At 46.6% G+C, this 13,761-nt stretch overlaps 1 protein-coding gene across 1 annotated transcript in view; it reads right to left on the bottom strand.

Annotated features, from left to right (window-relative positions):
- Nucleotides 1-9,909, bottom strand: part of QARS1 (glutaminyl-tRNA synthetase 1) — a 34,138-nt gene extending 24,229 nt beyond the window's left edge. Inside the window, exons 1-3 of the mRNA XM_073575104.1 lie at nucleotides 9,615-9,909; nucleotides 2,727-2,798; nucleotides 776-861 (exon numbers count right to left, since the gene is read on the bottom strand). Of these exons, the coding sequence (XP_073431205.1) occupies nucleotides 776-861; nucleotides 2,727-2,798; nucleotides 9,615-9,861 (405 nt within the window). The 5' untranslated portion in view covers nucleotides 9,862-9,909. The remainder of the gene's footprint in view (nucleotides 1-775; nucleotides 862-2,726; nucleotides 2,799-9,614) is intronic.
- Between the last annotated feature and the right edge of the window lie 3,852 nt (nucleotides 9,910-13,761).

The following is a 13,761-nucleotide window of genomic DNA, read 5'->3' on the forward strand; positions in this document are numbered from 1 at the left end:
TTTTTTTTTATTATTTCCAAAAAATGAATTTATTGGGGAATTTTTTTTTTTTTTTTTTTTTAATTTGGCGATTTTTTTTAAAATTATTTTTACACTTTTTTTTATTTTTTTTTTACTTTATTACAATGTCCCAGGGGGGACATCACTGTCCTGTGACAGATCGCTGATCTGTCACGTGACAGATCGCTGATCTGTCACGTGACAGATCGCTGATCTGTCACATCACAGATCACTGTGACAGATCAGCGATCTGTCACAGGCACTGCACAGGCTTCCTCATGCCTGTGCTTTGCAGGCACCGAGGAAGCCAGCTTCCTGCAGGCCCCCGGAGGTCCCCGTCGCCATATTGGATCCGGGGACCTGCAGGAAAGGAGTCCCCCGCAGCAGCGCTGCACATTGCGCTGCCGTGGGGGGCTCAGGGAAGCAAGGAGGGAGCCCCCTCCCTGCCGATGCTTCCCTTTAACCCCCGGTACACCGCGATTGTGTTTGATCGCGGTGTGCAAGGGGTTAACGTGTCGGGGGCGGTCCGTGACCGCCCCTGTCACATTGTGCCGGGTGTCAGCTATGATAATTAGCTGACACTCGGCCGCGATCAGCGGCGCTCACCACGTGGGCGCCGCTGATCGCGATGACGTAATATTCCGTCCATGGTAATTAGGTCCATGGTCACATGGACGGAATATTATGTCATTTGTAGGTAAGGGGTTAAAAATTAAGCTTTCCTCTACTCCACCACTTAAGTGTTAATTACATGGGTCAGTTTGTTTTTTCATACCTGCCCCCCGGTGATCTCCAGGTGTTTCTTCAGCAAATCCATAGTTTTTGGCGTTACAACATATCCTTCCGTTTTGTAATTTTCACCTAAAAAAAGGACAAACTGCTTTACAAATTGCAAGTTATCGTCCGGCACATACACCAAGGGTAACATTAAACCAAATGATTGCTGTTGACTCGTAAAACGCAAGTTTAAGGCCAGATTCAGACGACCATTCTCCAAAGCTAAAACATGTAACCGATATATCATAGGAGGCTGTTCACACATTCATGCTTCTCAATGAACGGAGCGTCGAAAAAAAAAAAATACATAGAAAAGTAACCGTTTTTGATCCACGTGACAAAGGAAAGTCGCCCAGACAAATAAATGGGCCCTTGGAAAAAAGACAGTAATAATAATAATAATAATCTTTATTTATATAGCGCCAACATATTCCGCAGCGCTTTACAGTTGAACAGTTTCAAACACAACAGTCATAAGTAACAACGTTAACAATACAATAATTAAAGCGAAATAAGACGACCCTGCTCGTGGAGCTTACAATCTACAATGAGGTGGGGGGGATACAAAGCACAGGTTTGTATTTACAATGATGTATTTACAATGACGGTCCAGCCATCTTCAGGGGGTGGGGGTTAGATGGAGATAGTGAATGGGCTACACACACACAAACATGACTTTGATTACTGAATGTGATAGGCCGCTCTGAACAAATGTGTTTTGAGCGAGCGCCTAAAACTATGCAAATTGTGGATGGTCCTAATATTTTGGGGTAGAGCATTCCAGAGGATTGGCGCAGCACGGGAGAAGACTTGGAGTCGGGAGTGGGAGGTACGGATTAGGGCAGAGGTTAGTCGAAAGTCATTTGCAGAGCGCAGCGGTCGGTTAGGCCGATAGACAGAAATGAGGGAGGAGATGTAAGGGGGTGCCGCACTGTGGAGAGCTTTGTGGGTGAGAACAAGTACTTTGAATTGTACCCTGTAATGAATTGGCAGCCAGTGTAACGACTGGCGAAGAGCGGACGCGTCTGAGAAACGATTAGCCAGATGGACAACCCTGGCTGCTGCATGGACAACCCTGTACACAGAAGCCATTAGCGCTTCATCCTTCTGCGGTCTGCTTGTTACAGTACAACGGGTAAGAAAAGCATCAAAATTATTTCTTTGCAGTCAAGACAAATAGATGGCTTAGCGATAATAAAAATGGAGCCATGACCAAAAAAGGATAAATATCAGACTCCGCACACTGGTGAGACAGTCCATTTTCTCTTGCACAAGAAAAAAAAAAAAAAGGCCTCAATCAGGAGAGTTGGAGAGCGCCCTCTGGTGTCTATAGATAGCAGGTGCACACAGACAGTGGAGGGTGCTCTTAAGTCCCATAATACAGATTAGACTAATGCCAGCTGAACCTGCCGATAACAATGGATCCTTTTGTCCTCCTGGAGTGTTCGGCTGAGCTGTGTATTGGAGAGGTGTCCACGATGGCTGCCAGCCAAATGATCATCACTTAATGTGTATGGTGGGCTTAACGCTGGCTGCCATCAGAAGGACCGGACTCCAATGGTGAGCCCATCTGCACCCCGCGGTTAGAGCCCCAGTAGGAATGGAGCAGTGATCACGTATGTGCAATGACGCCTGTCTAGTCTATGGGACTGATGGAGACAGGTCTCCGGTCGGCCCTCTTACAGAGAACTTTCATGCTCACGATTGGGTAGAGGGGGCATCAGGTGTCAGATCTCTGCGAGCTTCACTGAAATGACTGGGATTTGAATGGGAATAGAGGAGGCCGCAACACCACACAACTGATGGACGGAATGGGGCTGATTTTGGAAGACAGACTTTTTTGTAACCCTGAACGGATTGCTCAAACAATGTTCATTTCTCATCTATGAAACTTAACACTTTACAAATGCAGTAAAGCTTGTCCGGATTTGCAGCTGCAGAAAACCTACCAGGTTTGTGGAATTTCAAGGCCTCTCCTCTTAGTTGCTCCATCAGAGATGCAGATTCTAGCTTTGCTTCACCTGCAAAATTAGGAAAATCTATTATATAGCACCAACATATTTGCACGGCACAGATCTAATCATTGAATGCATTGATCTGCACGAGCTGTAATTCCTCTGGTGCCCACCGGCCAGCGCTGCTGCGCCTCCTTCCCTTACTATATGCACATTGTCTTACAGGAGACTTCCAGGAAATCCCAGCTAATGTAAATCCCGGTTTTCTAGGAATCCTGGAGTTATGTGGATGCCGTCATCACAGCGGCTCAGGGACGTTCGCATGGGAGCCGCACGTGACTTCTGGGCACATCGCAGCACAGAACCTCACTCTGCTATTATAATCATTACATCAAGTCCAATTAGGAAGATTACTTTACACAACGGAGGACAAGACCCGAGCACAAGGCACGTGGAAACCTAGAAGACCTGTATGCATGCTGGCGCTTGTAGTGCGCACTGTGTAAACAAACCAGCAGTTTCGCCTATGCTGCCACTCGTGCCGCCACGCTCCTCAGGTTCCAATAACAGAAGCCATTTTGGTGGTTATGAAAGGTTTTCTTCTCTTTATCCCATAATTCGCCTTTGTAGTAAAGACCAGAGAACCACATGGAAAATCAGCCGGAGGACTGAGCCGTCATTATCCGGACCATCGGCCGTCAGCTTATGAAAACACGGTTTTCCTCGCAAATAGGGAGTCTGACAGGCCGTCACTGCCCCCCTCCCCCGACCGCTCATTACTGGTACTGGCACAATGACACACACACGAACGAGAACAGCCGAACAATCCGGGGCCTGTGCGCTCGGCGGACCCCCACATTACATGATTCATACATGCACGTATCGGCAATGGGAACAGGTGCCGGTTTATCAAATAGTCTGGACTAACAGGAAAAAAAAGGACTGGGGGGAGACATGCTGAACGAGCCCAGTTGTGGCTCTAGCTCGTCATGTTCAGACAATCCGCAGTCAGATCATGAGTAGCCGGTGACAGAGGACGCAAGGGCGAGGAGCCAAGCGCGGGTACAAGTGTGCACTCATAGCGTTTCACCCCCTGGCTGCCCACTGGTGACGTCACTGAGTGGACAACTCCTTTAACAAATATATGTACACTGTATAGCCATAGCTCAATAATACTATGCTGCCTGCAGGCACCACTAGGGGGAGCTGCGTTTTACCTCGGCATGCAGTGAGCTGCCCCTAGTGGTGGCTGCAGGTAGCCATTATTCCAGTTTGTCCAGGAAAGAGATCGAGACATTACTCAAAGGATAAATCATCAATACGAGATCGGCGGGGGTCCGACACCCAGTACCCCCCAGCGATTAGTAAATAAGTGATCTACGAGGTGGAAGACGTCAGACATGTACACTGCTTAGTGACCGCTCAAGAATAAAGACAAACCCGTTTTAAAAGTAGCAGCCAGCCGGTGACTGACAGCCAGGAGATAAGAACAAGTACCTGACCCAAATGTGAACACGGCCTTACAGCAGTGACATCATGGTAATAGGTGACACAAGCCACTCAGGAAATGCAATAATATGGTCATCTATCAGTGTATATTTAGGAATAGCGTCTCACTGCCGTCAGTGAGTTTCCATTTACATTCAGATGACCATTCTCTCAGCAGACTCTACTCGGACACATCTCTCCTGCGCCGACGCATTGTAACCATAAGATAGAAACTGAAGCCCCCTTTATAAGCGCACGCTTTTTGCTAGCGTGCAAAAGTAAACGTATCAATAAGAATGAGCGTGCATGCAAAAGTACACATATGTGCAAGAATGAGCATGCATGGACTCTGTTATGTCACATTGTCATCAGTCCATAACAGCAGTTTCTGCAAGTGGTGACCAAGCGGGCTGTCAAGGAATGCTGGGAGTTGTAGTTGCTGGACGTCCACAACTACAACCTAAAAGTCAATAGGAGCCATGAATAGTCTGCCACATGGAGGAATGGATCGAACCTTTGGCATTGTACGATTGTGCTAGACGGAAACCCCCAAACTGAAAGAGTGAACCCCCCACCCTAGTTGTAGGAGACGATGCCCCTATGAGTAGCGTGGCCGCTTAGTGCGTACGGTGTCTGCAGGCAGCACTGCTAGCATCCTGTGTGTGAGGCGCAGAATGCAGAGATTTCGTCCTACAGAGCTGCGTGTGTTTCCCCACAATCTGCAGATTCTCAGAACTGACACGCTGTTTGGGTTTTGGCCGAGACTTTCCAAGAAAATGAACAGAGCTGAATAGAGAGCGCCGCTCTCAGCCGGTGTCGGCCCTCCCTGCCACTCGCCGGGGCTCAATCATCTCTTTTCTTGCCATTCCTAAAAGACAGGCTGGCGACACACACAAAAGAAAAACGGCCACCGGCCCGACAAGCTCACTGCCGCCGGGTCGCATTGGAGGGATCACACGATCCCACTTCTCAAATCCCATCAAAAGTGGTGGGAATTTCATGGAAGAGCTTCCCAGTGAGATATAATGCTCCGCTGCGTGTAGAGAGATTCTTTGGACAAGCTTGCAAAATTCCTTTATTATAAGGTAATTCCATAACTATCAACTCCTTAATCCATCCCCCTTTACTAAAAATAATCCTTTATAAACAAATGCATTTTGCAAATGAAGTGAGTCGGTGTAACACTGTAACCATTTTCCAAAATTCTACAAGGGAACAGGATTTTACTTGGAAATTAACAATTGTGCAATTGCCTAAAAACAAACAAACAAAAAAAAAACAGTTGCACAAATAGTGGGAAAAAAGCAGAATGTGCAGAATATTCAACTGTGTAGCAGCCTTTATAGTGGAGTATAAAGCAGGGGGTCTACTCTATGATGTCCATATCATCTGCTATAGCACTTGTGAAGGGGGTGCATAATTATAGGTTGTGTGCACATGCTGCGGATTGGGGTGCGGATTCATCCGCGCAGATTTTGTAAAATCCGCAGGTCAAAAGACCTGCGGTTTCTCATCTCCTCAGTGGAGGAGATGGCAAACCGCAGCAGAATCCGCAGAAAGAATTGACATGTCAATTCTTTCTGCGGATTGAAAACCGTGGAAAATTCCGCACCGTCTGCACTGCGGTTTTTTTGGTACTGTACACCGCAGCAAAAACTGCTGCGGGTCCGCAGGGGCCAAATCCGCTGCGTAACAGCAGCAAAATCCGCAGCGTGTGCACACACCCTTGGGGGGGGGGGAATAGTTCATACAGGTATAATGAGGTTTTAATTGCCTGACTACTCGCACAAATCATAAAAATAAAGAACATGCCTTGAATTGTGAAAATGTGGGGGCTTTTTTTTGTTACTGTGAAGCAAATAAATAAGACAAAACTGAAAACTTCAGTGTGCATAACAACTCACCCCCTAAAGTCAGTACTTTGTAGAGCCTCCTTTTGAGGCAATTACAGCTAGCTGCAAGTTGCTTTGGATAAGTCTCTGAGCTTTCCACATCTTGCCACTGGGATTTTTGCCCATTGCTCAAGGCAAAACTGCTCCAGCTCCTTTACGTTACATGGTTTCCTCTGGTGAACAGGAATCTTCACATCTGACCACAGATTCTCCATTGCATTAAGGTCTGGGCTTTGACTAGACCTCCCCAGATCATTTACACATTTCCTCTTGATCAACTTGTATGTCACTTTAGAGAGCCCGTGTGTTGGGCTCTCCATGCATATGTTGTGACAAACACAGCCACGACATATGCAGGTCCGGCGCTGATCAGCCGGCGTGCTCCATGTGTCCAGGTTCCCCATGTAGCTTATTCGGTAAGTGCTATAGCTTGCCAAATAAGCAGGGACCCGAACATATTCGCTCAACTCTAGTGGTGGTGTTTGGAGACGTCCGTGGCGTGCTCTTTGGAGACCTCCGTGGCGTGCTCTTTGGAGACCTCCGTGGCGTGCTCTTTGGAGACCTCCGTGGCGTGCTCTTTGGAGACCTCCGTGGCGTGCTCTTTGGAGACCTCCGTGGCGTGCTCTTTGGAGACCTCCTTGGTCTTTGTAGTGTTTGGAGATCTCCTTGGTATTCATGGTGTTTGGAGATCTTCTTCTTGGTCTTCGTAGTGGTGTTTAGTTAGTGATGCCTCTTGTCAGTGGTGTTTGGTTAGGCTAGTTTCACACTAGGGCTCTCGGGCGCAGCGCAGAGCCACCGCTAAGCCCCGCCCCCGGCGGTCAGTTCCTCCTCTGATCGCATGACGCTGCATGCGTTCAGCGTACCCTATATTTAGTGGGGTACGCTGATTGTGCGCTGGTATGATTTTGCTGGCGCTGCGCCAAGAGCACAAAAACGCACTGTGCTGCATTTTTGTGCGCTGGGCGCAGCGCTAGCAAAGTCACACCAGCGCACGACCAACACACGGTCAGCGTACCCAACGCTAAATATAGGGTACGCTGATCGCATGCAGCGTCATGCGATCAGAGGAAAAACTGACCCGAGGGGGCGCGGCTTAGCGGTGGCCCTGCGTCCGAGAACGCTAGTGTGAAACTAGCCTTAGTGATGCCTCTTGTCAGTGGTGTTTGGTTAGTGATGCCTCTTGTTAGTGGTGCTGCAGCCTCTGTGGCCTTTCAGAGAAGGTAAAGTGAATATACTGACAGCCATGTGTCACTTATTGCACACAGGGGGACGTCCTGTCACTAAGCATGGGACATATGAAGGGAACAGCTTGCACCAGAAGTTTTGAAGCGCTTCACCACAAAAAGAGGTAAATACATATGCACATGCCAATTTTTAGTTTTTTGACCCCATAACTTTGATTTATGCCTATATTTTTCTCACTTAACCAGCTTAGGCCTGTTTCACATTTCAGTTTTTTTCGTCAGTCAAAATCCCCCAGAGTGGGAAAAAAACGGATCCGTTTCTGCTTTGCCACAAACGGATGACACAGGATCCGTTTTTAGCTGATAGTTCATGAAATTTGACGAGAGAGAGAGAGAGAGATAGCGCGCCCAGTCCGCAGCACATTGATGTGTGAGCTGCCGAGGATCTGCCACAACACCAACCAGCTAAGTACTAGAGGAGGGGACACTTTGGGGCATCTGTCTAGGTGCTGCCTAGATTGCCCTCTCCTGTACATACTTTCCCAGGCACCATCCTAGATACTCCCATCATCCTGTTATTCTCCAGCACTACTCCCCTCCACCAGCTTGTGACTCCACAAAAGCCGCTGCAGACTCTCGGAGATGCCAGGACAATTAAACAAGTGGCAGCTGCCATCAACGCCCGCCGCCATCATTTTCTAACATGTCTCTCTCTCTTCATCCAAGTCTTGCTCATACATTTACAAGTCTTAGAAAAAAAAAAGGAAAAAAGAAAAAAAAAAAAAAAAAAAAAAAAGAGAACTCAGACTATCAATAATGCAGTGTTTTCCCTGAGAGCAGGGAAACCTCCCAACTGGCAGAAGGCAGCGTCTTAATGTCACCTTCCAGCACCTCGGGAGAAAATCGTCAGACTCCTTGCAGCCCACAGAGGCCCCTTGGAAATTGGGCCATCTTGTTAACAGCCGACTCTAATTGCTAGATAAACAATCCTCACTACCTCTAGTATAAAGGAGCCCAGAGAAACAGGAGCACGGGGATTAACCCTCTCCATCAACATCACGGAAGCAAAAGTGGAATCATAAAAAATAAATCTGCACATTAATATGGCTTTAATCTGGCCAGGCGAGACAGGTAGCAGATTATTAGCCTGGTCATACAAAAACAGATTGCAGTTCTGCGATGTTCCGGACGGGATTTTACAATTTTCATCACTGCAAAATTTATCAACAGAAATTCCCTGTATATGACATCAATGGACTAATATCTGCCAGTAACGAGCACCAATCAATAATGAAGAATTGGTCAGCTGCAATGATGGAAACGCTGCAGCAAAGGCTACAATCACAGGGGGCTTACCAAGAAAATTATCAATTCAGCTTGTAGCAACATTTCACCTTCTTGGTGGACAGGAGGCTGGATCATAATAGACTTCACACACAACTGAAAAGACGACATTGTGGAGTCCAGTTTTATCACCAATGAGGTTTACAGGGGCCAAACATTCACCAATCAATATGACACTATTATATCTATCATTCACGTTACAAGACTATAACCACTATAATACTGCCCCCTACGTACAAGACTATAACTACTATAATACTGCCCCCTATGTACAAGAATATAAATTCAAATAAACTTTATTGGCAGGACTAAATACACATTAGATTTGCCAAAGCAAGTGTACAAAAAGAAATAAGGACTGTAGGGATGTGGGGTAGGGGCTGTAGGAAAGGTGGATGGGGGCAGATACAGGATAGGGCTATAGAAGTCCATAGCATAGGGAAGGTGGATGGGGGGGTGGGGGCAGATCTAGGGTAGGGGCTATAGAAGTCCATGGCATAGGGAAGGTGGATGGGGGCAGATCCAGGGTGGGAGCTATAGAATTCCATGGAATATAACTACTATAATACTGTCCCCTAGGTACGAGGGACGGTACCATAGTAATGTTTTACTGACACTTTCTCAGGAGCATACCGTATGCTCCATATAGTGAGTGACAGCATCTCCCACAAACATCCGCTGTGTTCTCAGATTACAAGCCGATCGGCCTCGATACCCTGTGAACGGCTGATAGTGTAGAGTCCCTCTGCAGCGGGGAGGAGGTGTCTGTGTGAACTGAACACTATGCAGGTTGTAACCAACAGGTTCAGGGCAGCGTCTCTACAGGAATGTCGGGTATGTTGTTAACAAGAGGACGCAGTTTTGCTGGGAAAGTCTTTTCATAATGGTATTCACAGGAAAAAAAAAAAAAGCCACGCGAGAATTCACAGAGTGTACAAAGGAAAAAAAAAAAAAAAAAAAAGACACTTTCTCACCATTTGCAGCTTCATCAGTTTTTTTCTCAGACTCCACAACTTTCTGCTTCGCTGTCTGAATGTAAACAAATAAAACAATGGCATAAATCAGTAATGGATATACACAGAGATCGGGAAAGCTGGGTTCCGAAACGGTTCCTGCAAGCGAGCGCAGCGATACAATGATTGGGGCGATATTACAGAAGACTATATCTCTTGTGGTGCACAAAACAATGTGTTGTGATGAACAAGCATTCTGGTCACTCATGGGGTGGTCGGCAGCACTGCAAGATTACGAGAAAACGAGCGATCTTAGGAGCAGTTCACCATAATTGTGCATTGTACATGGATCCTAAGGGCCCCCATACACATTTGACTTAATTATGTTGAACCCACCGACCGAATGAGCGCTCCTGTGTATGGAAGCGTCGGCCGAACAATCGTCCAGTGTGTATAGCCAGATTAAGACGGTCAGCCGATATGACAAAAGTTGAAACAACTTTTATCTAAAATATATGGAGGCCTTTACAAAGAGGGACCTGATAACAAAAGCAATATGGAATTGTTTTTTTGCCTACGTGCATTTTACAAATGCAGCTTGGAATTAATTCATCTTTATCAAGGGAAATGATCACAGAAAATAAGTATTTATATAATGTGGCCATTAGATGGCGCTGCAGTGTACACCAAGTTCGGGACCTCACAATCACACCCCAAACTGCCACTCCCAATATCTTGCTTCTGTCCATGTCCACCACTAGTAATTGTAGCTTTGCCGATTGGGAGACTTTTCTGCAAAACTGGTCAGAATGCAATTCAACGCTGGGAGTGTTTTGATATCATTTTTATAAGATTTTACATTTGTGGCGGTTTACTGTGTTTTGTTTAGGTTTACTATTAAGAATAAACTTGTTCTGTCTTTTTAACACTTTCGACAGCTTTTTAATAGCCTTTTCAGAGAAATATGCGTTTCCTTGTTTTTTAGCCGTATTTGATTTAAACTGAAAAGAAGTATTATTGGCACTTACAGCTTTAGAACGTCCCATGGTTACCTGTGTCCACCAATGAAGCGATAAAGAAGAATTTTTGGTACTCACCGTAAAATCTCTTCTTCATTGGGGGGACACAGGTAAGCATGGGTTTATGCTGCTGTCCCTAGGAGGCTGACACTAGGCTCCTCCTCTGCAGCAGATACCCACCGACTGTCACAAAGCTCGTCAGTTAGAGAAAAGCAGTAGAAGTAACAACACATAACTACATACAGGCCCAACACAGGCACAAATAAAAATAACAAAGGGTTGGTGCCGTGTCCATCAATGAAGGCTCCAAGAAAGATTTTATGGAGAGCACCAAAAATCCATTTATGGCTTTATTGGGGGACACAGTCCCAAAAGAGGGAACAGACTATTATGCTCAAATCAGGTCAAACGGGCAACCACCGATAGCAAAACCTTCCTTCCTAAGCCAGCATCAGCCAAGGCGTAGGTATGTACCCTATAGAATCTTGCAAAAGTATGAAGAGAAGATCAGGTAGCAGCCTTGCAAATCAGGGTTAAAACCACCCAGAAGGCCCTCACTCCCGGGGAAGGGGGTCTATCCTTAACTCAGAAGCCTCCAGTATAGCAAAATGTATCCAGCGGGCGATAGACTTGGGAGACACGGAGTGCCTTAATACAACCCTCAGGAATGATAACCAAGGCATCCGAACGTCTGAAAGAGAATATATCATTGAAGCAGAGGCGTAGCTAGGGTTTTGGTTCAGAGGGGGCGAAACTTCTGAGTGGGCCACTAACCAGAGAACCTCAGCAGATGACCGTGCTGTTGCCATAAATATATATATATTCCATTAGTGCGGCGTCAGCGCAGCCCCCTAGTGCGCACAGCATGACGCTCCCTCTCCCATCATTACCCTCTTCCTCTAACACACAGGGGGTGTGCGATGACGTCACTTCATCGCGTCCCCACTGTGTGCCGTTCTGACTGCTGCTCAGCTCCTGACATCAGAGCAGAGCCGCAGCCGAAATCAGCGTGGCAGTGAGGAGGAGAGGCGAGTATAGTTTTTTTTTAAAATTTATATAGTGAGTCCTGGTTGCATGATTATGATACCCCGTATGGGGGGCAGCATAATACCCGTAAGGGGGGGGGGAGCATGATATACCCCGCATGAGGAGGGGGCAGCATTATATTCTGAAGGGGCAACATTCTATTTGTTGGGGGGGGGGGGGGGGGGGGGGCTGTATTATACCATATGAAGGGGGCAACATTATAGAGGAAGCAAGGAGAGAGAGAGAGAGAGAGAGAGAGAGAGAGAGAGAGAGAACGAGAGAGAAAGAAAAAAAAGATTAGAGAGAGAACGAGAGAGAAAGGAGAGAGAACGGAGAGAGAGAGAACAGAGAGAGAGAGAACAGAGAGAACAGAGAGAGAGAGAACAGAGAGAACAGAGAGAGAGAGAACAGAGAGAGAGAGAACAGAGAGAGAGAGAGAACAGAGAGAGAGAACAGAGAGTGAGAACAGAGAGTGAGAGAGAGAACAGAGAGAGAGAGAACGAAAGAACAGAGAAAAATAACCGAGAAAGGAAGATTAGAGGGAGAAAGAAAAAAAGATTAGAGAGAACAGAGAGAGAGAACAGAGAGAGAGAGAGAACAGAGAGAGAGAGAACAGAGAGAACAGAGAGAGAGAGAACAGAGAGAACAGAGAGAGAGAGAACAGAGAGAGAGAGAACAGAGAGAGAGAGAACAGAGAGAGAGAGAACAGAGAGAGAGAACAGAGAGTGAGAACAGAGAGTGAGAGAGAGAACAGAGAGAGAGAGAACGAAAGAACAGAGAAAAATAACCGAGAAAGGAAGATTAGAGGGAGAAAGAAAAAAAGATTAGAGAGAACAGAGAGAGAGAACAGAGAGAGAGAGAGAACAGAGAGAGAGAGAACAGAGAGAACAGAGAGAGAGAGAACAGAGAGAACAGAGAGAGAGAGAACAGAGAGAGAGAACAGAGAGAGAGAGAACAGAGAGAGAGAACAGAGAGTGAGAACAGAGAGTGAGAGAGAGAACAGAGAGAGAGAGAACGAAAGAACAGAGAAAAATAACCGAGAAAGGAAGATTAGAGGGAGAGAAGAAAAAAAAGATTAGAGAGACAGAGAGAGAGAACAGAGAGAGAGAGAGAACAGAGAGAGAGGAGAGAGAACAGAGAGAGAGAGAGAGAGAACAGAGAGAGAACAGAGAGAGAGAGAACAGAGAGAGAACAGAGAGAGAGAGAGAGAGAGAACAGAGAGAGAGAGAGAACAGAGAGAGAGAGAGAACAGAGAGAGAGAGAGAGAACAGAGAGAGAGAGAACGAGAGAACAGAGAGAGAGAGAACGAGAGAACAGAGAGAGAGAACGAGAACAGAGAGAGAGAGAGAGAGAGAACAGAGAGAGAGAGAGAACAGAGAGAGAGAGAGAGAACAGAGAGAGAGAGAGAGAACAGAGAGAGAGAGAGAGAACAGAGAGAGAACAGAGAGAGAACAGAGAGAGAGAGAACAGAGAGAGAGAGAGAGAACAGAGAGAGAACAGAGAGAACAGAGAGAGAACAGAGAGAACAGAGAGGAGAACAGAGAGAGAGAGAGAGAACAGAGAGAGAGAGAGAACAGAGAGAGAACAGAGGAGAGAGAGAACGAGAGAGAACAGAGAGAGAGGAGAACGAGAGAGAACGAGGAGAGAACAGAGAGAGAGAGAACGAGAGAGAACAGAGAGAGAGAGAACGAGAGAGAACAGAGAGAGAGAGAGAGAGAACGAGAGAGAACAGAGAGAGAGAGAACGAGAGAACAGAGAGAGAGAGAACGAGAGAACAGAGAGAGAGAGAACGAGAGAACAGAGAGAGAGAGAACAGAGAGAGAGAGAACGAGAACGAGAGAGAGAGAGAGAGAGAGAACGAGAGAACAGAGAGAGAGAGAGAACAGAGAGAGAACAGAGAGAGAGAGAGAGAGAGACGGAGAGAGAGAACGAGAGAGAGAGAGAAGGAGAGAGAGGAACAGAGAGAGAGAGAGAGAGAACAGAGAGAGAGAGAGAGAACAGAGAGAGAGAGAGAGAACAGAGAAGAGAGAGAGAGAACAGAGAGAGAGAGAGAGAACAAGAGAGAGAGAGAGGAACAGAGAGAGAGAGAGAGAACAGAGAGAGAGAGAGAGAGAACAGAGAGA

Source organism: Dendrobates tinctorius, unplaced genomic scaffold (genome assembly GCF_039654945.1).
Source record: "Dendrobates tinctorius isolate UK_male_01 unplaced genomic scaffold, ASM3965494v1 ptg000041l, whole genome shotgun sequence".
Lineage (NCBI taxonomy): Eukaryota > Metazoa > Chordata > Amphibia > Anura > Dendrobatidae > Dendrobates > Dendrobates tinctorius.